The sequence below is a fragment of the Microtus oregoni genome, unplaced genomic scaffold (genome assembly GCF_018167655.1).
Source record: "Microtus oregoni isolate MIOR12 unplaced genomic scaffold, Mior012 000055F_ref0000237, whole genome shotgun sequence".
Taxonomy (NCBI): domain Eukaryota; kingdom Metazoa; phylum Chordata; class Mammalia; order Rodentia; family Cricetidae; genus Microtus; species Microtus oregoni.
Window position 1 is genome coordinate 1,447,498 of NW_024543831.1, and position 23,720 is coordinate 1,471,217.

Consider the following 23,720-nt stretch of genomic DNA (forward strand, 5'->3'; position numbering starts at 1 on the left):
CACTCGGGAGGCAGAGGCAGGTGGATCTCTGTGAGTTCGAGACCAGCCTGGTCTACAGAGCTAGTTCCAGGACAGGCTCCAAAGCCACAGAGAAACCCTGTCTTGAAAAACCAAAAAAAAAAAAAAAAAAAAAAAAAAAAAAAAAAAAAAAAAAGAGGAGGGAAGGTTTCTTTTGGCTCATATTTTCAAATGTTACCATTTTTTTTTTTTCGAGACAGGGTTTCTCTGTAGCTTTGGAGCCTGTCCTGGCACTAGCTCTTGTAGACCAGGCTGGCCTCAAACTCACAGAGATCTGCCTGCCTCTGCTTCCCGAGTGCTGGGATTAAAGGCGTGCGCCACCACCGCCCAGCTAAATGTTGTAGTTTATATCTGGTCCAGTTGCTTTGGAGTCTGTGATGAGACAGAAAGGGGAAACACATTTATGGATACATTCCCAGTGCCCACTCCCTCCGCCAGGTCCCACCTTACAGTTTCCACCCCCTCCCAATGTTAAGCTATCCTAGTCACAAAAGCCCTGATAAGGTCAGAGCTCTCATGATCCAACCGTCTCCCAAGAGGAATCACATCTTTGAACACTGTTGCATTTGGGGACCGAGGCTTCAGTACACGAGCTTGAGGGACCATTTCAGATCCAAAGCAGAACGACGGCATTCAGGGATTCTGTGACATGTGTTATCAAGTTAACCACAAGACGATGGCGTTTCCTCTCAGGCCGTTTTACAGCAAGCCATGGTCTGTAATCACAACCAGGGCCTGAGCACAGACCGTGGCTTCCTGGATCAGAATACAGTCCGACCATCCTCATTGTCTGAACTTTGAATTGCTTGACTCTGAAGAGTTAGGCCCCTGTGGATGGCCGTCCTTCAGCTTCCTGGCATGATCCTCCTGATGCCCACCATAAAATCGTTCTTGTGTTCTGTTCTGTGCTGGAGTGCTAAGCACTCCATGGCAGCCATCTTGTCCACATCAGTTTAATCCTATCTGAATAGAAGAGCAAAATCCTAGGGAAGAATTATCAACCAGTCAGTTTGACATTGTGAATTCTATACTAAGGCCAGAGAAGTCCCTTAGGACGGTGACCAAAAGTGATGTCTGGTCCAAGGAGTTAAGTCACTCTCTTAAAATTGAGAGGCTGGGGCGGAGAGATGGCTCAGTGGTTAAGAGCACTGGCTGTTCTTCCAGAGGTCCTGAGTTCAATTCCCAGCACGCACATGGTGGCTCACAACCATCTGTAATAAGATCTGGAACCCTCCTCTGGCTTGCGGGCATACATGGAGACAGAATGTTGTACTCATAATAAATAAATAAATAAATAAATAAATAAATAAAATCTAATAAATAAATAAATAAAATTGAGAGGCTGAATCATTCATTACATTTGGCCTAAAGCTACTTAGTCCCCCTACAAACGATAAGCAAACTCAGTGAGAAATCAGCTCTGTCTAACTGGAGGGAACCTCCTCACAGGTAGCCCATCACAAGCCGAGACCTGCTCTCAGTCCACATCAGGCAGCTGTGTAGTGACTAAGGTCTCACTGGCAAGGCTTCCTCTCGCTGTTCATCAACCTGCCTTGCAGGCAGCGGGCTAAATCTCTCTAACCCTTCATGCCTCAAGTGCTGCCTGGGTCCTGAGTCCTCCTCTGCTCAAGTAAACACGACTCAGTATAATTTGTCTAGGTTTTCTTCCAGCAATGACAAACACAGATGGCCGCCAGCCTCAGCCCTGCAGGAAAGCACAGGCCAACCACAGAGCTCAGAAGTGACAGCTGCCAGTAGGCTCCTTTCTGTGCCATCCCCCCATCCCTGTGCCTCCCCCTACCCCCACACCCATTTCAGGCCCGAGACCTGGACAGCCTACACTGTTGTGTCCTTGCAGGAGCCTCCCAAGGTCTCTGTCTAACAGCCGTCCTCTCCTCACGGCTTGTTTGCCACCACGTGAAGGCATGAACTTCTGAACACCTAACCCTGATGCTTCAGCCCGCATCTTTCGTTGGTTCTCTTTGGGGAACTGAATGCTTCTGTGTCTTGGCAAAACCTTTCACTAACTGGTGCCAACATGTCCCTTCAGCCTGTCACACAACCTCTCCTGTCCTGCTGCCACGTCTCTGAACGCCCCATATGGTGGCATGGCATCCTGGCTGTATTCCTCAAGACTCACTGTGGTATCACCCTGTGGCGGATCTTCCTGACCCATTCCCTGAAAGGTTGTCCTGTGTCCCCTGTCCACTGTGAGTTTGACATCACATTGGAGACCTGAGTCACTGTTTAAAATGTTCAAAGGCGGGGGGGGGGGGGGGGCTGGAGAGATGGCTCAGTGGTTAAGAGCATTGCCTGCTCTTCCAAGGTCCTGAGTTCAATTCCCAGCAACCACATGGTGGCTCACAACCATCTGTAATGAGGTCTGGTGCCTTCTTCTGGCCTGCAGGGATACATGTAGACAGAATATTGAATACATAATAAATAAATAAATTAATAAAATAAAATAAAATGTTCAGAGAAATGGTCCTTCCTGACATTAGAGACTTGGGAGCCACATACAAGACTCTGTGTCTAACTCATACATGGGTGACCTCAACTGTGGCCCTGGCCCTTGGGTGCCCACCCATAGGACTCTGAGGAAAGTCCCTGAGCTTGTGACGTCGGCTGGGATTGAGAAGTGGAAGAGACAAACACTAATGGTGGCTGATGGGAGCAGAAAATGAGGCACACATCCCACCTCGGGTGGCCACACCTTATGGCCTGGACTTTGCCTGACCTGGGCAGGCGAGTGTAACCGTGCTCAGCAAGCCAGAGGTGCCAGGGCTTGCTCTTTCAGTTCCGGTCACAGCCACCATACCCAGGATGATGTGGGAGCTGTACCTGCTGCTACTGCTGGGACTGGGACTCAGGTCCCAGGAGGCCCTGCTGCCACCCTGTGAGAGGTAGGAGTTGGGGGAAGCGGAATGTAGAAAGGAAGGCAGGGGTGGAAGGCTGGAATGAGAGCTCACCCTCTGAGGGCCAGCCTCTCAGAGGGGAAGTAAGTCGGGCTTGTGGGGTAGGTCCTGTGCCAGACACCAGACTTACTGTGTTGGGGTGACCCCAGAGCTGCTGACCACAGACTACCTTCTGTGCTGCTGGCCAGAGTTCACCATCCAAGCTGTTCCTCCGACTGAGCAGGGCTGTTCCCTTCATTGTTCTAGCAAACCTTTCCTATCCTGGAATGAGGGGAGCCTAGGGCCTGTCAAGAGACTGTGAGGTTCAGCCAACCCTGCTGCTCTCTCTGTGCCCCAGGGCAAGTCAAACCTTTTTTGTGAGCCCAAGCTTCTACCAGCAAATACACAGATGAGGGTACCATTCTGCCTCCTGGACGTGGCAGCTGCCGTTCCCTCTTCCACTTGGGCTCAAGAAGTTCTCACCCCACGTCCACAGCACCAGCTCTTGAAAGAAGGCTAAAAACAGAGCCTAGGAGGGAGAAAAGCCAAGAGAAGCCGGGGAGCTCAGCAAGGAGTAAACAGAGGGTGTTATGATGGAGGAGGAGTCTCAGAGGAGGCAATGAAGAAGCGGTCCCGCGGAAGGAGCAGAATGGGACAGCCAGTCTGCAGCACAAAGGCCCCTAGGTGTCTTTCGATGGCCACAAAGTCCCATGTGGCCAGGATGGAAGTAGGAACAGGACATTAGGTGTCCATGCTCCGGTGGCAGGACTCGGGCGGGGCAGAGTCCATAAGGGATGGCGTTCTGAAGACTGAGTTGTGGAGATTTGCTGGTGAGCAGCTGTGAAGTACGGAAGGAAAGGAAGGGTCTGGAATGGTTAGTAGGACTTGTCTGGTCTGCATAGTCGGGATTTCAGGATGGCTCTTTGATCCAGTCTCGAGTCCTGTTAGGATGTTTACAGAGTGTAGCGCAAGCACCTGCTGCTTGTCCCTGGCACGTCACTGCTCTCCTTGGGTAGTCACGTGTGTGTGAGGGGATGAGAGCCACTGAAGGTACAAATGAACAGGGCAGGGTCCAGGAGAGAAGACACTCCACCTTCCAGCTGTCTCCTCCCAGGGCACGAACACATGAAGAACTGCCAACCGGGAGGCTCCTTGAGCCTCAGTGCTGAGTGTCTTTTGGGGGTCTTTCACAGTGACCTCTCTGGGTCTCCAAAGGTTAAACTGATATCGTGTGGCCTGTTGTCCCCACCATAAGTCACAGCATTCATCTAAGATACCCACTGTGCTCCAAGTCCCATGCACACACCCACCAGGCAGCACGTTCTGCAGGTCTTAGCCCTGCTCTCTCAGGTGGCTCAGGGGCTTGGTGAGGCGCAGCAGGGAATGCAGCTCTTGTGCAATCCACACTTTCCTGCTGTGGGATGCAGGGCTGAATGGCCTTCCTCTCTGGCTCCTGGCAGGTTATCACTAAGCCCTGGGAATTTCTCACACAAGTCTGTCCTTGTTGCTCTTCCTGGGCCTTCATGGCTCAAGAAAATAAGGTGACCTGTGGCATGTCCCCAGGGAGCTCGAGCTTCCAGGGTGCCTCAAGATGGGGGCAGCCTCTCCAGAAACACAAGAATAGGTTTATTCTTTGGGACCTTTGATGGTGGTGGTGCACACCTTTAACTCCAGCACACAGGAGTCAGTTCGAGGCCAGCCTGGTCTACACAGTGAGTTCCAGGACAGCCAGAGCTTTACAGAGAAACCTTGTCTCAAAAAAAAAAAAAAAAAAAAAAAAAAAAAAACAAAAACAAACAAAAGTGCAATCACAAACATAGTGATTTTCTGGGTTCTAGCAAATAATGGAATCTGAGGAGACCCTGGGAACTCCTGTCCTTATACACAGCGAGGTAGCACGAGGACCCCCTTAAGCTTACAGCTGTCCTCATCATAAAGGAAGGGCTGCTCTCTTAACCCATGTGTGGAATCTGCGTGTCTCCAGGTGCTTGCACCAGAATTAAATTGCAATTGGTATTAGTGTGTGATTTAGGAGAATGACACCAATCCCTTAGGGGACTGTTCGGAAAATGAAAGGACAAAAGGCCAGGTGATGAGCTGGAGAGACCGGTCAGAGGTTAAGAGCACTGGCTGCTCTTTGAGAGGTCCTGAGTTCAATTCCCAGCAACCACATGGTGACTCACAACCATCTACAATAGGATCTGATGCCCTCTTCTGGCCTGCAGGTGTATGTACACAGAGTACTCATGCAGTGTGTGTGTGTATGTGTGTGTGTGTGTGTTGAGGACGTTTTCATTCTTGATCGATTTGGTACTGAAGGATACTTGTGCCAGTCACACACAGTGCACACCTTTAATCCCAGTACTTAGGAGGCAGAGGGAGGCAGATCTCTGTGCAAAATGAGTTCCAGGACAGTCAGGCTATTATACAAAGAAACCCTGTCTTGAAAAAAAAAAAAAAGAGGCAGAAGCAGGTGAACCTCTGTGAGTTCCAGGCCAGCCTGGTCCACATAGTATGTTCCAGAAGAGCCAAGTCTACGTATCAAAGCAAATGAACAAGAAAACAAACAGAATAGTTGTGCTGTGGTAATAGTGGTGGGATTTTAAGATGATGAATTCAACTCCTAAGGAACTGACTCTCAGATACATAAGGCAAAGGACACCAGTAAGAAAAAGCAGGAGTAGAGAGAAGGATCAGTGTATAAGAATACACACGACTCTTCCAGAAGGTTGGAGTTCAGTTCCTGGTACTCATTCCTGGCAGCTCGCACCCGCCTATAACTCCAGCTCCAAGTGATCCAGTATCCTCTCTGACTCCTTGGACACCTGCTCACATGTGTGTGCAGCCACTCTAGGACACACTCTAGGATGAGCACACACTCTAGGACGTGAAATGTAGCTTAGCGTGAGTGAAGCCCTGGGTTTGATCCCGGAACTGTATGATCAAAGCATGGTGGCACCTACCTCTAAACGCAGCACTAGGGAGGTGGAGGCAGGAGAACTACAAATTCAGTCAGTCTGAAGGTCATACTCAGCTATACAGCAAGTTGGAGGTCACCTTGGGCTGCGTGAGACCCTACCTCAGGCGAGATGGCTCCGTGAGTCTGGCTGTGTGGTCCAGGCTGACTGCCAACTCGCGGTCCTCCTGCCTCACCCACTCTAGGATGGGAATATAGGCATGCACCATCACTCCAAAGGGATTGCTCACCGACTGTGGAGCAAAGATCGGGCCTTGAACCAGCGGCCTTTGAATACTTCTCCAGCATAATGCTGATACTTTGGACTGGAAAATTCTAGCCAGTGAGCTAATTAGTAGCATACTATCAGCTATTCTAAAACTAAAGGGCACGAGATATTGTGGACACCTGAAAGACTACGGCATCCTGGGAAATGTTGGAGTAATGCTCTCTGGGAGAGGGCTGTGCCCTACGGACACCCTCCGTGGATCCACATTGTCTTACAAATGTGTGTTCAAAGGTGAACATGGAGCATGCTGTTTTAATGGAAGGAAATAAGAGCTCAACTCCATGGGCTCAATTGAGACTCTTTGTCATTGAATTTGGATTTTCCCCAACTCTTGAGCAGAGAGGTTCATAATCTGGTCATAATGGTCAGGCAGAAAGATAACGGTGTAGTTGATAGAGCACCTGTCTATCACACAGGAAGCTGACCCCGGCACTGAATGAATAGAACAGAGTGGTTCATTCCTGTAATTCCACCACTCAGGAGATGGAGGCAGGAGGATCAGAAATTCAAGGTCACCTTTGGCTCCATTTCTAGCTCCAGGCCAGTCCCGGATGCAGGAGATGCTGAGTTATAGCATAATTAAGGAGTAGGAGAATTGGGACCAGCAGTGAAGACATTTGTCATGTACAGCAGGGAACGGTGAGAGATAAAAGATGTGAAAGGCTGGCTTGCACACCTTCACACGTGTGTGCTCACACTCAGCCTTTAGGGAGCTCTGAAGGCCTCTGCTTTTCCAGGTGACTTAGAGAGCAGGTAGAGGAGGATGCTGACCTGACCAGCCAGTTCTTGAGGGGGAAGGGAACAAACAGTACAGCTGTTGTTTTCTTATCATCTGAGCTTGTCCTCGCTTACATCACACCCTGGTCCCAGTAGCAGGACTGTGGCTATGAGCACCAGGAGCCAGGGTGGTTCCCGAGCAAGGAAATAAAGCCTTGACTAGCAGTCTCCGATTTTTTGTTTGTTTGTTTGTTTGTTTTTAAGATTTTTTTAAATTGATTTTTATTGAGCTCTACATTTTTCTCTGCTTCCCCTCCCTGCCTCTCCCCTTCCCTTCAATCCTCTTCCATGATCCCCATGCTCCCAATTTACTCAGGAGATCTTGTCTTTTTCTACTTCCCAGGCCTGCAATTTGAAACCAGCTGCTTCAAACTCTAAGCAGCCTAAAGACCCTCAAGTTTCTAACTGGTGTCTGAAGTGAGGGTGGTCTTCTTTTTTTTTTTTTTTTTTTTTTTTTAAATATTTTTTTATTTATTATGTATACAATATTCTGTCTGTGTGTATGTCTGCAGGACAGAAGAGGGCACCAGACGTCATTACAGATGGTTGTGAGCCACCATGTGGTTGCTGGGAATTGAACTCAGGACCTTTGGAAGAACAGGCAGTGCTCTTAACCTCTGAGCCATCTCTCCAGCCCAAGTGAGGGTGGTCTTATTAGATTGTACCTTATACATGAAGCCTGGTTAGTATCAGAACTGAACCGCCCGCTTCACAGCTGTTCTGACCTTGGCCAAGATTCTTTTTTTTTTAAAAAAATTAATTAATTAATTTTGGTTTATTTTTGTTTTCTGAGACATGGGTTTTTTTTTTTCTTCTGTAGCTTTGGAGCCTGTCCTGGAACTCACTCTGTAGACACCAGGCTGGCCTCGAACTCACAGAGATCTGCTTATCTCTGCCTCCTGAGTGCTGAGATTAAAGACTTGTGCTACCACTGCCCAACTTTTTTTTTTTTTTTTTTTTTTGAGACAGGATCTTTCTATGTACTCCTGACTGTCCTGGAACTCACTGTGTAGACCATGTTGGCCTCAAACTCACAAAGATCTGCCTGCCTTTGCCTTCCAAGAGCTGGGATTAAAAGATGTGTGCCATCATGCCTGGCCCATACTTTATCTATTTATTTGTTTGTTAATTAATTTATGTTTATGAATGTAAATGCACCCCATGCATGCAGTGCCTGTGGAGGCCAGAAGAGGGGCGTCAGCACCCTGAAACTGCAGTCAGAAACAGTTGAGATTTGCCATGTAGGTGCAGGGAACCGAATCCAAGTCCTCTGCAAGAGCAGTAGACGCTCTTAACTGCTGAGCCAACTTTCCTGGCCACTGGCCAACACTTTTATAATAGCACCATGCTATACATCTGGACATTTCCACTTAGCATAGAACTTACATAAAGGACACAGTTATGGGATCAGTCAGATTATGGGAGGATTTGAAAGCATTGATGAAGACTGGAATGGATTTAAAGAAACAACCAGTCTGGCTTACTAACGTCTAGGGATACGTTTCCACTAACTTGATCTGTGGTTGTGCCTTAGGTGAACAACCTGGGTGGGACTACTTAGTTCAGAAACTACTACAGGTCTTCTTAGGCCAGCCTGCTCCTTTGGCACTCTGTCCAGGGGATATCTAACTACTACAGGTCTTCCTAGGCCAGCCTGCTCCTCTGGCACTCTGTCCAGGGGATGTCTAACTACTACAGGTCTTCCTAGGCCAGCCTGCTCCTCTGGCACTCTGTCCAGGGGATGTCTAACTACTACAGGTCTTCCTAGGCCAGGCTGCTCCTCTGGCACTCTGTCCAGGGGATGTCTAACTACTACAGGTCTTCCTAGGCCAGCCTGCTCCTCTGGCACTCTGTCCAGTGGATGTCTAATAACTACTACAGGTCTTCCTAGGCCAGCCTGCTCCTCTGGCACTCTGTCCAGGGGATGTCTAACTACTACAGGTCTTCTTAGGCCAGCCTGCTCCTCTGGCACTCTGTCCAGGGGATGTCTAACTACTACAGGTCTTCTTAGGCCCCCTGCTCCTCTGGCACTCTGTCCAGGGGATGTCTAACTACTACAGGTCTTCTTAGGCCAGCCTGCTCCTCTGGCACTCTGTCCAGGGGATGTCTAACTACTACAGGTCTTCTTAGGCCAGGCTGCTCCTCTGGCACTCTGTCCAGGGGATGTCTAACTACTACAGGTCTTCCTAGGCCAGCCTGCTCCTTTGGCACTCTGTCCAGGGGATGTCTAACTACTGCAGGTCTTCCTAGGCCAGCCTGCTCCTCTGGCACTCTGTCCAGGGGATGTCTAACTACTACAGGTCTTCCTAGGCCAGCCTGCTCCTCTGGCACTCTGTCCAGGGGATGTCTAACTACTACAGTTCTTCTAGGCCAGCCTGACCCTCTGGCACTCTGTCCAGGGGATGTCTTGCTCCCTTTCCCCGTGCATTTGAGACCATCAGTACCCGTGTCACCAAATGAGTTACGTATGCTAGGCAGTTAAACTTCCCACCACATCACAGTGACATTCAGCTTCGTTATAAACAAGTCTGCTAAAATCACAGAGGAATTTGGTGTGCAAGCATTGGCACTGGTGGTGAATGCCAGATATGGTGTGCAAGCATTGCCACTGGGTGGGAGTTGTGTGTGCTCACTATTTTCTGGATTCCAGGTTGGTTGGGAAGAAAATCAGTCACCCTATCTCAGTTCACATGCTTGGACCAAATCTGGTTCCCACGGTGTGTCGTTATATTACAGAGCCAAGGCCTCCCTCAAGGGTCCTCAGAAGAGCAGCCGTCCTTCTTGGGTTCTAAGGGATGTGTCTTCTGCCCTTGGAGTAAGGCAGGTCAGAGTGTGTGCCTATTGTGAGCCTCCAGAGAGTACAGTAGAAGACCATGAGACTGTCCCTTAAGCCCTGGCAGCTGGGGCAGAGGGCACTGCCCATAACTACTTGGCTTCAGTATTCATTAAATAACCATAAGGCCCTGCTGGGGCAGTACAGTGCCCATCCCCCGGTTGGCTCCTGGCATTATCTATCATCATTCATAGACTTGGCCTGAGTCTCTGTTGTAATGAGGAGCGGCGGGCTGTTTGTCGTCCCGCCTGGCTCCCGCCGCCTGGCTAGCTTAGCCCCAGAAATAATTACACAGAAACTGTATTCATTTAAACACTGCCTGGCCCATTGTCTCCAGCCCCTTATTGGCTAACTCTTACATGTTAGTTTAACCCATCTCCATTAATGTGTATCACCAATTGACTGTGGCTTACCAGCATGAGTCTAACCAGCGTCCGTCTCGAAGAGGAGAGCCATGGCGTCTGTCACACTTCCCTTCTTCCAGCATTCTGTTCTGTCTACTCTGCCCACCTAAGGGCTGCCCTATCAAAAGGCCAAGGCAGTATCTTTATTCAACCAATGAAAGCAACACACAAACAGAAGAACCTCCTACACCAATCCTCCACTTTACTTTTCCAACCTTTGTTCCCCTCCTGGAAGATATCTGTTTGCTATAATTAATACATCTTTCCCTCTGAATGCTTCGCCTCATCAAGAGTAAGTCCAGGCTGAGCTTGGTGGCACATATTTGTAAATCTCAGCACCCAGGAGGCTGAGGCAAGAGAATCTAGAATTTGAGATCAACCTGAGCTGCACTGTAACAATCTTTGTGAATTCGAGGCCAGCCTACCTGGCACAGTGAAACCCTGTCTCAAAAACAAACACAGAAAATAACAACAAACTAGAGGCGCCTCATCAGTTAAGAGCACCTCCAGAGATCTTAGGTTCAGTTCCCAAGATGTCCATCTGATGTGATGTATTTATTTATTTATTTATTTATTATGTATGCAATATTCTGTCTGTGTGTATGCCTGCAGGCCAGCAGAGGACACCAGACCCCATTACAGATGGTTGTGAGCCATCATGTGGTTGCTGGGAATTGAACTCAGGACCTTTGTAAGAGCAGACAATGCTCTTAACCTCTGAACCATCTCTCCAGCCCCCTGATGTGATGTTATTTGGTCAGCTGGTGACCTCTGGGGACTGCATCCTTTCCCACACCTGGGCATGTGCATAAGAGTGCAGTATCCTTAGGAGCCAGAAGAGGGCCTGGTGGTGGTTGACGGCGCACGACTTTAATCCCAGCACTCGGGAGGCAGAGGCAGAGGCAGGCAGATACCTGATCTCCGTGAGTTCGAGGCCAGCCTGGTCTACAAGAGCTAGTTCCAGGACAGGCTTCAAAGCTACAGAGAAACCCTGTCTTGAAAAACAAAACAAAACAAAAAAAAAAAAGAAAGAAAGAAAGAAAGAAAAGAAGAAGAAGAAGCCAGAAGAGGGCATCAGGTCCCCTGGGTTACCAGAGGTTGTGAGCTACCTGCATCACCAGAATGTGCTCTAACTGCCGATCCACGTCTCTAGCCTGTCCTTCCCTCCCTCCCGAGTGTCACTGTAACCCAGGCTGGCCTCAAACTGTCATCAGTCCACCGGCCTCAGTCCTGGGAATGCAAGTGTAAGCCCCCACGAAGAGTCACAAGAAACATACTCCAGTGTTCTACACTGGTACAGTACTTCTTATCCCAAGACAGCACTTTATGGAGTTTTGAACATTTTCACTTACATTCAAGTTGGCATAGCTGCTTTCATGACCCCCTTTAAGATCGACAGTGATTTCTGGAAAGTGATTTAATAGTTCAGTTTGTCACTGGCCATCTGCCAGCAATTTGCTATGCCCTATAAATCTTTTTTAAAAATGTATTTATCATGTATATAGTGTTCTTCCTGCACACCAGAAGATGGCACCAGATCTCATTACAGATGGTTGTGAGCCACTATTTGGATGCTGGGAATTGAACTCAGGACCTCTGGAAGAGTTGCCAGTGCTCTTAAATTCTGAGCCATCTCTCCAGCCCTAATAAAGACTTTCTAAAAGAAAATTTGTGTGTGTGCGGAGGGAGGTGTGTGTGTGTGTGTGTGTGTGTGTGTGTACATGTGTGTGTATACCCCTCTGTCTACTTACTCCTCTTTTTTTTCACAGGGTTTCTCTGTGTAGCCCTGGCTGTCCTGGAATTCTCTGTAGGTCAGGCTGGCCTCGAATTCAGAGATCTGCCTGCATCTACCTCCTGGGTTCTGGGATTAAAAGCATATGCCACCACACTCATCTTGGGAAAGATTTATTAAGGCCTTTCCATAGCCAGGCCTAGAGACACATGGCTTTAATCAGGAGGCAGAGGCAGGCAGATCACTGAGTTGGTGGCTAGCCTGGTTACATGTCAAATTCTAAGACAGCCAGGGCCACATGAAGAAGACGTTGTCTGTCCCATACCCCAGACCCGTCTACTGACCATGCAACTGTCTCTGCAGCCAGATTTACTGCCATGGGGAACTCCTGCACCAAGTTCAGATGGCTAAACTCTACCTAGATGACAAGCAGTTTGTGGATATGTCACTCACCGCATCTCCAGGTAAAACTACCTTGCCTTCTCCTGAACCTTCTACCTCAAGGAGGCAGATGTGGGAGCAGCATAGGCTCCCCCGATCAGGGGGTGTCTCAGGGTACTCCACTGACCCCTTGGTGTCATCTGCTCTCCAGATGAAGTGCTGAAGAGTTTCAGACAGCTGGCCATGACACACAACAACAGCATCCCCAGGGAAGAGCTTCAGAAGTTTGTCCAGACTTACTTCCAGCCTGTGGGGCAGGAGCTGCAGTCCTGGATCCCAGAGGACTGGAAAGAGAGGTGCCCCTCTGGAGAGAAGACAGGTCAGGGTCCCTCTCTTGGGGCTGCCTCCCTGAACACTGTGGCTCATCTCTTCTAGGCCTCAGTTCCTGCAGAAGATCTCCGATGCCAAGCTGCGTGACTGGGCGGGGCAACTGCACCAGATCTGGAAGAATCTGGGAAAGAAGGTAGCAGTGGCCTAGGCCTGCAACATGTCCTGGGCCTGTTTCATGGTCTGACTGACTGCTCCGGGGGTAGGACAGAGCCACACCACAGTCCTGATCCCTAAACAGAAGCCTTCTAGAAAGCATGGAGGGAACATCTGCTTTAACCCCTCACTTCCTCTAGGGAACCACCCATGCAAACCAAGCTAGGGGCACCCAGTGCTGCCCTTGTCCCACAGCTGTTCAATCCTAAAGAAACACACAGAGGCTTATATTAATTATAAACTGTTTGGCCTATTAGCTCAGGCTTATTATTAACTAGCTCTTTTGTTGTTGTTGTTGCTGTTTTCAAGACAGGCTTCTGTGTGTAACAGTCCTAGCTGTCCTGGAACTACCTCTTGTAGACTAGGTTGGCCTCGAACTCAGGGAGATCCACCTGCCTCTGCCTCCTGAGTATTGGGGTTAAAGGCCTGCGCCACCATCACCTGGCTTAACTAGCTCTTATAACTTAAATTAACCCATGCCAGTCCTCACTGCTCCTGGTCTTCTCAACTGTGCTTGGGGGAAAGAGCATGGGTTTCATCATTCTGGAAGGGGGACTGGGAGAGAGTGTTTCACTTCTTTGACTTCAGGTGGCAGCAGGGGTATTGGGGAGATTAAGGGAGATCTCTACTAGCATTGCCTCATCCACTTAGCTTCATCCGGGTCACAACAATGGATGCTGTCAGTGGTTGCCTGCCTGATGCCATGCTGAGTGGCTTGAGCTTCAGCATACCATTAAGTTGAGCCAGGACCCCAGAGGCTGGCAGGTGGGGAGTGAGGACACTAGGACTCTCAGAAGCTGGCCTGGATTATACAGCAAAGTAGAAGAAACAACAGAACCAGCCTCCCCAGCCAGGCTGCCAGGTCCTCTGCCCTCACTCCCTGCAGCCACCACTGGCTAATGCTAGGCTCCCCTGTGCCCTCTTTCTTGACTCCAGATGAAACCAGAGATTTTCAAAAACCCCGAGAGGTCCTCCCTGATCTACTCAGAACACCCCTTCATCGTGCCTGGAGGACGTTTTGTTGAGTTCTACTACTGGTGTGTGTCCATGTCTGGGAGGCCGGGGGCTCATAGAGGCTGGAAGTTGTGGTGGGGAACCCAGGGCCAGCACCCTCCAACATGGGTGTGCAGGGCAGAGGGTGAAGGCTGGATGATGTGTGCCTCCTCCTTCTGCCAGGGACTCCTACTGGGTGATGGAAGGTCTGCTTCTCTCTGAGATGACCTCAACAGTGAAGGGCATGCTGCAGAACTTTCTGGATCTGGTGAAGACGTAAGGAAGGGCTGTAGGCAGGGAGCTGGGCTTGCCTTGGTGCTGGGTCAGGAAGCATCTAAGCAGACCCCCTCTTGGCAGCTACGGACACATCCCCAATGGCGGACGTGTGTATTACCTGCAACGGAGCCAGCCCCCACTCCTGACTCTCATGATGGATCTGTATGTGAATTACACCAAGGACATCAGCTTCCTGCAGTGGGTACCCTGCCCATTCTGGCCTGCAGGCATATCCTATGCTGGAGACTCCCTAGGACCAAGGGCATTAGCTATGTACGTGGTCTGAGGTGTTGCTTACCCCACCCCAGGGAGAACATTGGAACCCTAGCCTCGGAACTGGACTTCTGGACCGTGAACAGAAGTTTGTCTGTGAGCTCAGGAGGAAAAAGCTATATCTTGAACCGTTACTATGTCCCTTATGGGGGACCCAGGTAAGAAACTGACCTGCCATCAGTCCCTTGTCTGCTCACTCACATGTGAGCATCTCATGCTGTGCGTGTGTCAGGGAGATGGGGGCGGGGGGGTTGAATCAAGATGACCGAGCCTTCTGGTTGACAGAGTGGCTTAGTACCTGTTGATGTCATGCTGTTGCTCTTTGCTAGGCCAGAGTCCTACAGCAAGGATGAAGAATTGGCAAACACTGTGCAGGAAGGTAAACAGGAACAGGAGGAGGAAGGACCCATGGGATGGCTCTGAGCCTCTGCATATTTCCAGCTTCCATCTGTGGCTGCTTAACCCCTCCAGTCAGTGCTGACTTGGGGTTGCTATTCTGTCCTTACAGGGGACCGAGAGACTCTGTGGTCTGAGCTCAAGGCTGGAGCTGAGTCTGGCTGGGACTTCTCTTCACGCTGGCTTGTCGGAGGCACAAACCCTGATTTACTTAGCAGCATCCGAACCAGCAAAATGATACCTGTTGACCTGAATGCATTCCTGTGCCAAGCAGAGGAGCTGATGAGTAACTTCTACTCCAGGCTAGGTGAGCACCCCGTGAGGGGAGACTGTCCAGTGTGAGGCTCCCACATCAACCTTGGCCACGGGACTGAAGGCAGGGCTCCCCAGCCAGTTCAAGCCTTCACCTTGATAGAGAGGCATCGAGGGAAGAGAATGACTCAGGAGCCTGCCCTTAGCTTCACACGGCTGTCCCTTTTGTTCTATGAGGACCTCTAGGGTCTGGAAGAGGACACTCCAGTGCATCAGATCTGTCTCCATTCCCCAAAGTGTCCCTTAGCTCCCTCAGAGCAAGAGTCATCAGCATGATGAGCCTGGGAGACAGACCAGCATGTCCCTGGGAGCTGGGCAAGAACCACTAGTACAAAGAGCCATGAATTCTAGCGGGCGCTGGGGAATCACAATCCTTGTCGTCAGGATTCTTAGCCTGTGTGGACACCACATACGGAAAAGGGCAAAGTAAAGACATCTAAAGCCAGGACCCAAGGGCAGAGCCCAGTGTCCTGCTGGTCAGACTAAAAGGCAATGCCACACAGGGAATGACGCCGAGGCCGCAAAGTACAGAAACTTGCGGTCCCAGCGCTTGGCCGCCATGGAGGCCGTCCTGTGGGACGAGCAGAAGGGAGCCTGGTTCGACTATGACTGGGAAAAAGAGAAGAAGAACCTGGAGTTTTATCCCTCCAACCTCACCCCGCTCTGGACTGGCTGCTTCTCAAACCCTAGCGTCATTGACAAGGCTCTGAAATACTTGGAGGTGAGGGACAGTGAGCGGGGCCTGGCATCCAGGAGGCAGGCCCCTCCCTTCCCTGTTGGCAGTGCCTGTCTTAGCCTGCAAGTCTCGCTGAGGCCACTGGGAGCAGCCGTGAGGCAGGAAGAGAAGGGGCAGGAGGGGCAGATCTGCCTTCCCTGAGGGCCCTGCGTGCTTGGCTCTGGCTTCAGTCACCGCCCACAGTCACAGCAATTCTGGAATCTTCTAGGACAACAATATCTTGACCTACCAGTATGGGATCCCGACCTCTCTTCACAACACAGGCCAGCAATGGGACTTCCCCAATGCCTGGGCGCCCCTGCAGGACTTAGTCATCAGAGGTAGGAAAGCAAGCAGCTGATAGGCCCAGCCCGCCTCTCCTTCCCTCCAATCCCAGGCCCTGGATTAAGAACATGTGGGCCCACAGGTCCAGAAATCTGAGGGCCCGCACACCCTTCCTGCCTGGGGAGAGAGAGGCCTGGGCTTCTGTTCTGCCCAGGATGGAGGTCTCTTGAGTATTCAGGCCTTATCTGGGTTGGGTCTTAGGTTTGGCCAAGTCAGCGTCCCCCCGGACTCAGGAGGTGGCTTTCCAGTTGGCCCAGAACTGGATCAGAACCAACTTCAAAGTCTACTCCCAAAAGTCAGCAATGTATGAGAAGGTGAGCAGCAGGCTGGGGTGTGCCGGTCTCACCAGGGTCTGGTTCATGGTTGAAGTATGTCCAGCATTGCCAGTGCCTAGACAGCATAGCCTGTACAGTGTGACCCCCAGTGGCCATTCTTGGGCACTGCAGGGGCCTGAGCAGCAGCCTGGTGCATATTTCTCTGTTCCATGGCTGTTGCCCCTCTAGCTAGGGTGGTTGGTTTAGCAGTACCCACCTATAACTCATGCTTTTGTCCCTAGTATGACATCACCAATGGTGGACAGCCAGGTGGAGGAGGGGAGTATGAAGTTCAGGTGAGCAAGCTGGTCAACACCGTTATAGGCAACTCCTGGGATCTGGGGTCCCCAGAATATGTACGTCCCCTTAGGTCTGAGACGCCCAGTACTGGGCCTCTGAGGAAAGATTTTGAATGATAATCATTGGTGCCTCTGTGGCCAGAATCACTGGGAAGAGGGCATCCCCAAATCAGGACGTGGGAGTCTAGTGATCTGGCCTCTTTCCAGGAAGGATTTGGTTGGACCAACGGACTGGCACTGACGCTTTTGGACCGCTATGGTGACCAGCTGACCTCAGGAACCCAGCTAGCTTCCCTAGGAACCCAGCTAGCTTCCCTAGGACCCCACTGCCTCCTGGCGGCCCTTCTCATCAGCTTTCTGCTACAGTGACAAGGAGAAGAATGGCCTCACTATGTGCATTTCCTCCTCTGGCTCCACTCCCACCCCCCAGCTGTCCCGTTCAGTGCATCGGGGCCAGAAGTGATCAGGAGGTCAAGATCAGGGACTGGATTCCTACCTGTAACCTTCACTAAGGTGGAAAGCCCTACTCTTGGGAAAACCGAGTCCAAACGCCTGAAGCAGCCCACTGGGAACCACATACAACCTGGGCTTCCACACACACGTACTTGTCAAAATGCTTTTATTATTGTTCTGCTGAAACGTTTACAAATACTGCAAAACACCCAGCCAGGCCCAGAGACCAAGGGTCCGGTGCTGGGAAGGGGAGGGAGGTGGCTTAGTGTTAAGGCGTAAAGGCTGAAGCCAGCCAGCTGGAGACTTGATCCCCCACTCTTTTCCCATGGCCCCTGGGAAACTGAAGGGAGGGTACCACAGCTCAGGGCCTTGCTTCTGCCCTCCACACCCACAGCTCAGGACTCTTTCTGGGCACCCTGAGCTACCCTCCTTCCTTATTGGGAACTGGTCCTGTCAGAACAGGAGGACAGAATCTTAGCTTCCTCTCCCCTCAGTGCTGCTGTTCCCTTGGTCTCGGATCCCCGAACACCGTCCCTTCTGGCTCTAAGCAAGGCACAGCGGAAGGGAGAGGCTGGACTGGGGGCTGGAGACATACTGCAGCAGGGAGGTGGCATTTCCTCCTGCCAGGTGACACACCCCCCAGGCCTGGGTTGGAGAGATGATGGCACGTACCTTCATGTGGCCCACAGCTGAAGCAGTGGGCTGAGCCACAGAGTGGCCATGGCAATTAGTGTATAACCGTGGTGATGAAGCAGTCACCATGGAGACCATGGTGATGGGGTTGGACCTCAAGGATGACACCTGAGGTCTCTGGTCCTTGAGCAGAGTAGTGAGAAGTACGGAGGTGGGAGGATGAGGGGTGGCATGGGGTTGGGAAGCACTGGCCTGAGCTGTTCCCCAACTCTACACACGGCTCTGCCCAGTACCCCCCAGGCCCCTGCACGGGGTGAGATGAGAAGGGAATCTTTGGCAGATTCTGGTACCATAATTTGTCCTTTATACAGAGAAAACAAGCTGAGGTGAGCAGGTGCCAGGTTAGAGTTGAGAGCCCAGCTCTGCGACAGCTCTCTAGGCCTGCCAGACCCAAGAAGGACCCCCTAACTTCTGGGCTCCCAAGAGGCAACAAAGCCTCTCCCTCTCTTCTCTGCTGGCCTTTTAGGGACCCAGGCCCAGCCCTCAAGCACTAAATCCCTCACAGAACAATTTGTCTTCTTGCACAAAAGGCCTGGGGTTCTCTGCCACATCCTGACCCTGTGTGGCCCGGTGCCCAGTGTGCTGTTGTCTTCAGGGACAAGCCAAGCAGCAAGTGGCAGGGCATGGGTCCTGGGGCTGACCTGGGAACCCAGGAGTGCACGGTAGTTAGTTCATGAACTGGGTGTAGCCCTCAGCTCCTGTGACGATGACATCCATCCAGATGCGCATGGCCTCTGCAGATGGGGCCACCATGTAGTACAGCCGGTCATGGGTCTTCACGCAGAAGGTGAGGGCTGGGTTCGGACTCTGCCAAGGCAAGACAGGAAGTGCTAAGGTGAAACTCCATGCCCAGAGTATTCTGTTCACCTGTCTCTTGTTTGCCGTTCTCACTGAAGTCTCAGGAAGCCCTGAATTTAAGGTTGTCCTGGGGGGTGGGGGGGAGGTTCAAGACAGTCCTGGAACTCACTCTGTAGACCAGGCTAGCCTCCAACTCACAGAAATCCATCTGTCTCTTGCCTCCCAAGTGCCAGGATTAAAGGTGTGTGCCACCACCACCTGGCCTAAGGCTGAGTCTTAACCAGCCCAAACCCCAGGGGTCTACAAGTTTTCTTTCTAACACGTGGAAGTATTAGGCTCTCTAAACCCTTGCAACAGGGGCATGCCTCAGTTCCAAAATTAATACAAGAGAATCTGTCATAGGAGTTGTCCCAGTGAGAAGCAGATTCTCCTCTAAGCCAAAAGGAGGCAGGAAAAGACTGTAAGTAAGAGGCTGGACCAGACCCTAGAGGAGCAGAAGTCAGGGTTAGGTGGGGCCTGAGGGCTGGCAAGAAATAGGGCAATGTTTCTTGTCTGGCTCAGCCACCGACAGCTCCTTTTATCGACTCCCCGTCTCCAGCCTAGTGCCTGTGCTTCCCCCACTGGCCCCTTCATCTCCCCCGTCAACTGTCCACCTCAGGGCTGCACTGACTGTCAAGGCCAGAGAGAAAGGCAGTAAGTGGGCTTCAAGCCTCAGGAGCCCCTTGCTCCCTCCTCTCTGGCCTGGCATAAATTAGAGGGATGGGGGAGGCGGTCAGGGGTCAGGGGCCATGGGACACAGGAGCTGTTAATATGAGCAGTTCTAGTTAAGAGTAGGGGTACCTCAGTCACCATGGTGAAGTGGAAGAACCTTTTCTGGGAGGGGGAGAGGAAGAAAGGAAGAGAAAACCGGTGAAGACAGTGAGGGCGAAGCAGAGCCTAAAGACGGGCTCAAGGCCTTCGTGCCCAGAACACCACAGCAACACCCTTCCTGGGGGCTATCCCACGCTGGTCCCCGCTGCCTCACCTTGGCTGCACTGCGCAGGTGGTCATAGTACACCTCCTCGATGGCCTGGAAGTAAATGACCCCCTTCAGCTTCGTTTCGTGCTTGTCTGCAAAGGACAAAAAATGGACTGAGCGGGACAGACATAGGGTGCCCCGAGTCTGAGCTCATTTCCTCATCTGGGGAACGGGGGAAGGGTTGGAGAGATGGCTTACTGGTTAAGAGCACTGACTGCTCTTCCATGGGACCTGGGTTCAGTTCCCAGCACCCACATGGCAGCTCACAACTGTCTGTAATTCCAGTTCCAGGGAACCTGACACCCAAGACAAAATACCAATGCACATAAAATATTCATTTTAAAAATAAGCCAGGCATAATATAAACCAGAACTCTGCTGAGGTGCGATTTACCAGAAGACAAGATGAGACCGCTGACAAGAAATGTCAGGAAAAGGACAGGCGGGAACAAAACTGGTGAGGCTTTTATGGATGATGTGATGTGACCACGTCAGTCCAAAGTAGTGCGCTTGGGACCCTAGCAATTTGCTGAGGCTGAGGTAGTTTCAGGCCTGTCTAAAATAATAATCTCTACAATGCCGGGCGGTGTAGCACAGGACTTTAATTCCAGCACCCAGGAGGCAGAGGCAGGCGGATCTCTGAGTTTGAAACCAGCCTGGGCTACAGAGTGAGTTCCAGGAGAGTCAGGTCTACACAGAGAAACCCTGTCTGAAAAAACAAACAACAACAACAACAACAAAAAACCTCTAAAATAATAATTACATTTTAACTTAAACACAAATAATAAACTAGAAAGAGTTTCATCTTAGCACTCAGGAGGAGGCAGAGGCAGAAGTGGGCTGAACTCTGGGAGTTTGAGGTCAGTCTGGTCTAAATACTAAGTTCCAGGCCAAACAGAGCTATGTAGTGAGACCCTGTGACAAGAACCAAATAACAAAACATAATTTATCTGACTTAATATAAAATAACAGATTTACAACAGTGTAATACTGTGTGGCCCTGGCTGTCCTGGAACTCATTCTGTAGACCAGGCTGGCCTCAAACTCACAGAGATCCTCCTGCCTTTGTAGTGCTGGAATCCAAGAGTGTACAGCTGCTGTTGGATATGATGGTACAGCATGTTTGTGTGTGCTGCGTAGGCACCCGTGCAAGGATGTGCATGCCCGTGTGCATATACTCAAGAGGCAGAGAAGGATGTCACTTTCTACCATATTCCCTTGAGACAGGGTCTCTCACTGGACCTGGGGCTGGGCTGGCAGCCAGAAAACCCCAGCAGTCCTCCGTCTCCATCTGTCACAGTGCTGGGGTAACAGGGGTGCATGGGGCACACAGAGGACTGGATCTGCACCCAGGTCCTCATGTGTGGGCAGTAAGTGCTCCACCCACTAAGCCATCTCTCCAGCCCCAAGGAACATGGGATATCTATAAAACACACCAAGTGTTAAGTACAAAGTGGTAGATGTATTTGAAACAGACTGCTAAGATACCTTAAGGCAAACAGAACAATGTATTCGCTGCTACCATTTGGATATGAAAAGGGAGTAAGAATCCTGTTTGCTGGAATGTGTGCATACCTAAAATCCTAACGTTTGAGAAACACGGGGAAGGGTGTAAGACCAGTTCTGACTACATAGTGAGCTTGAGGCTAACCTGGGCTACATGAGATGGTGTCTTACTTATAAAAAGCAACAAAAACCACTCATCAGATGGTACTACTGACACCTTCAGCCACCAGCTTGAGTCCTGCAGGAGATGACAATGCTAATCACTAAACTCAGAGGTGACAGCTACTAGAAGCTCCTCCCCTGGGTCCCTTCCTACACTCCAGGTTATTTCAGGCCCAATCCCCTGCTCTAGCCTCCTAAGGTCCTGCCCCAACCTCCAGTCCTGCTATTCATCTGCCCCAATGTTGGGGGATGAGCTTTGAAAGCCAGTCTGCTACGTCATTGCACAGCCGTCTCCCACGGTTCCTCCTGGGGAGCCAGCTAGTCTTGGCATAGACTTGGGTGTCAATGCCCCCTCCAGCTTGTCTCACAGCATCCTCCACATTAAGCCCCATGGAGTTGGTCACGTTCTCACTGCCCCCTTAGCGGCCCCACTCTCCACACTCTAGACCATCTCTTCCCCTCCACATTCTTGGCAAACTCCTAACCAAGCTTCAAGACCCACTGCAGACCGCTACAACACACAATCGCGAATCCTCCAACAGCAATAGCTCCGTGCCAGGCACACAACAGGTGCTCAATTACTGAATGAAGGATGACGGAGTCCTAGGTACTGGCATCTAAAAAAGAAAACACAAACCCTTCTGCCAGGAAGCTACAGCCCCGTGAGAAGATGCAGGCACACAGCCTAGTGACTTGCCAGTGTGGCTACGAGCTTGGGAAAACCCTGCACATCTGAGGGTGTCACAGAGTGTGAAAGGCGAGAGCACAGAGCGTCCAGCGGAGTCTGGCACAGTGAACGGCATCTGTCACTACAGCATTCCGCTTGCGGCTGATGTCACCCAGCAGACAGGGATGACTGCCGGAGTGCTGAGGAGGGTGGGAACCACCCCAGGGATGGTGGAGCGGCTGAGGGGTTTACCCAGGTTAGGCTCTGTTGGGATTTCCTGTAAGAAGGAAGAGGATGCAGGCCCAAAGGGCAAGCCACACCTAGGTCCTGGTGTAGCCCACACCCGTCTCAACATTTCCTCCTCTGACCTGAGAAACCTGGCGGCCCTCCAGCCGCCCCCCTCCTTCTTCTTTCACTGGAAACAGTCACAGCTCCTGCCCACACTTCCGCCCCGCCCACCTATCCTTGGTCTTGTGCAATCTGTGGTGGAACGCCTTCTCTCCACAAATCTGTGTCTCAGAGTCAAACGGCCTCTGGGCCACATCATTCTAGGCCTTCTGGCAATTATCTATCATTGCAGCGGCACCTTGGGCTTAAAATGTCTGTTCTCCTGGCCGGCTTCCTTCTCTGTTTCTGTTGTCCGCCTAAATGTGGTCTCCTTTTGTTTCACAGACATGAAGCGAGATCGTATTTGCCAAGTGCCAGCCCAGCACCTGGCATGCAGTCAGAGCCAGCTCCCTGCTTCCTGCCCCTTCTGCCTCTGCTGGTTTCCTCCTGCCTCGTCCCCACAAGTGGCTGTCTCTCCCCTCTGCTCCGCCTTGTGGTTGCTGTGAGACCTTCGACAATTAGCGTTTCTGAGCCCCATTTTTCTTTCTTTTTTTTTTCTTTTTGGTGCCCCGTCGGGGAATCGAAGAGTCCCATTTTTCTTACACACAAAGTAGGTGTCAATGTAGGGCTTCTTGGCAAAAATGAGACACATTGATGCATACAGAGTCCTGATCACACATGTGTTGGATTAGCAGGACTTGCATCTGCTATGACATTCGACGAGGCTTCCCTTGCAGCCTAGCCTCTCTTCTGGACCTAGCTCAATGCACCTCAGCCTCTCCATGTGTGAAGCGGAGCTCTGCTTCCCCAGGCTGACAAGGACCCTCTACTGTCCTAGCCTAGCTACACCTAGGCTTCTGGTCTCTCCACATCTAGGACTGAGGGTGATCAGGGAAGGCTTCCCAAGTGGGTAAAAGGTGAGAGGGAGCAGGCAAGGCATGGGGCCTGGGCATTCTTGACCCTGCAGCCCTCCCCTGTCCAGCTCTCTAGGTGGTGGGGCTGAGTGACTGGCAGGCAGGTGGAGCACAAGTTACTTCCCAGCTGAGGCACTTTGGGTCAATGCAAAGCCCCTCAAACCCCTCTCGTCTCTCTGCTATTATGACCAGCAATGTTCCAGAAAGGTTCACTGTGTAGCAAAGACAAGCAGCCCACAAGGCACAGCAAATTCATGTCATGCACAGGAAGGGACCCGGAGGACCACTGATCACAGCACAGTCTAGCCCTTGCTGACTTCGGACCACACGGCACCTCATGCTCAAAACAGCAAAGTCCAAAGCTATTCCCGGGATAGGAGTCTATGCTAGAGACCGGGTGAGGGGGAGGAAGAGCAGAGTTGAATAAGGTCCC

General features: G+C 51.1%; 2 protein-coding genes across 17 annotated transcripts in view; one reads left to right on the forward strand and one right to left on the reverse strand.

The window, feature by feature from the left end:
- Positions 1-2,832: 2,832 nt before the first annotated feature.
- Positions 2,833-17,119, forward strand: Treh (trehalase). Its single transcript, XM_041638689.1, has 15 exons — positions 2,833-2,921; positions 12,267-12,367; positions 12,496-12,640; positions 12,720-12,807; positions 13,764-13,864; positions 14,004-14,096; positions 14,178-14,294; positions 14,405-14,527; positions 14,699-14,748; positions 14,878-15,072; positions 15,581-15,798; positions 16,022-16,133; positions 16,339-16,451; positions 16,694-16,747; positions 16,958-17,119. Exons 1-15 carry the CDS (start codon positions 2,842-2,844, stop codon positions 17,117-17,119), a joined length of 1,752 nt encoding a protein of 583 aa, XP_041494623.1. The 5' UTR covers positions 2,833-2,841.
- A 233-nt stretch (positions 17,120-17,352) lies between these two features.
- The window catches only part of Phldb1 (pleckstrin homology like domain family B member 1), a 49,001-nt gene continuing 42,633 nt past the window's right edge, over positions 17,353-23,720 (reverse strand). For 12 of the 16 annotated variants that reach the window (XM_041638450.1, XM_041638444.1, XM_041638449.1 and 9 more), the window contains 3 exons: positions 19,719-19,804; positions 19,535-19,567; positions 17,353-18,703 (listed from right to left, as the gene is read on the reverse strand). In XM_041638450.1, the coding sequence (XP_041494384.1) occupies positions 18,563-18,703; positions 19,535-19,567; positions 19,719-19,804 (260 nt within the window). In that variant the 3' untranslated portion in view covers positions 17,353-18,562. The remainder of the gene's footprint in view (positions 18,704-19,534; positions 19,568-19,718; positions 19,805-23,720) is intronic. The other 4 variants (XM_041638445.1, XM_041638448.1, XM_041638459.1 and 1 more) reach the window with 1 other exon arrangement.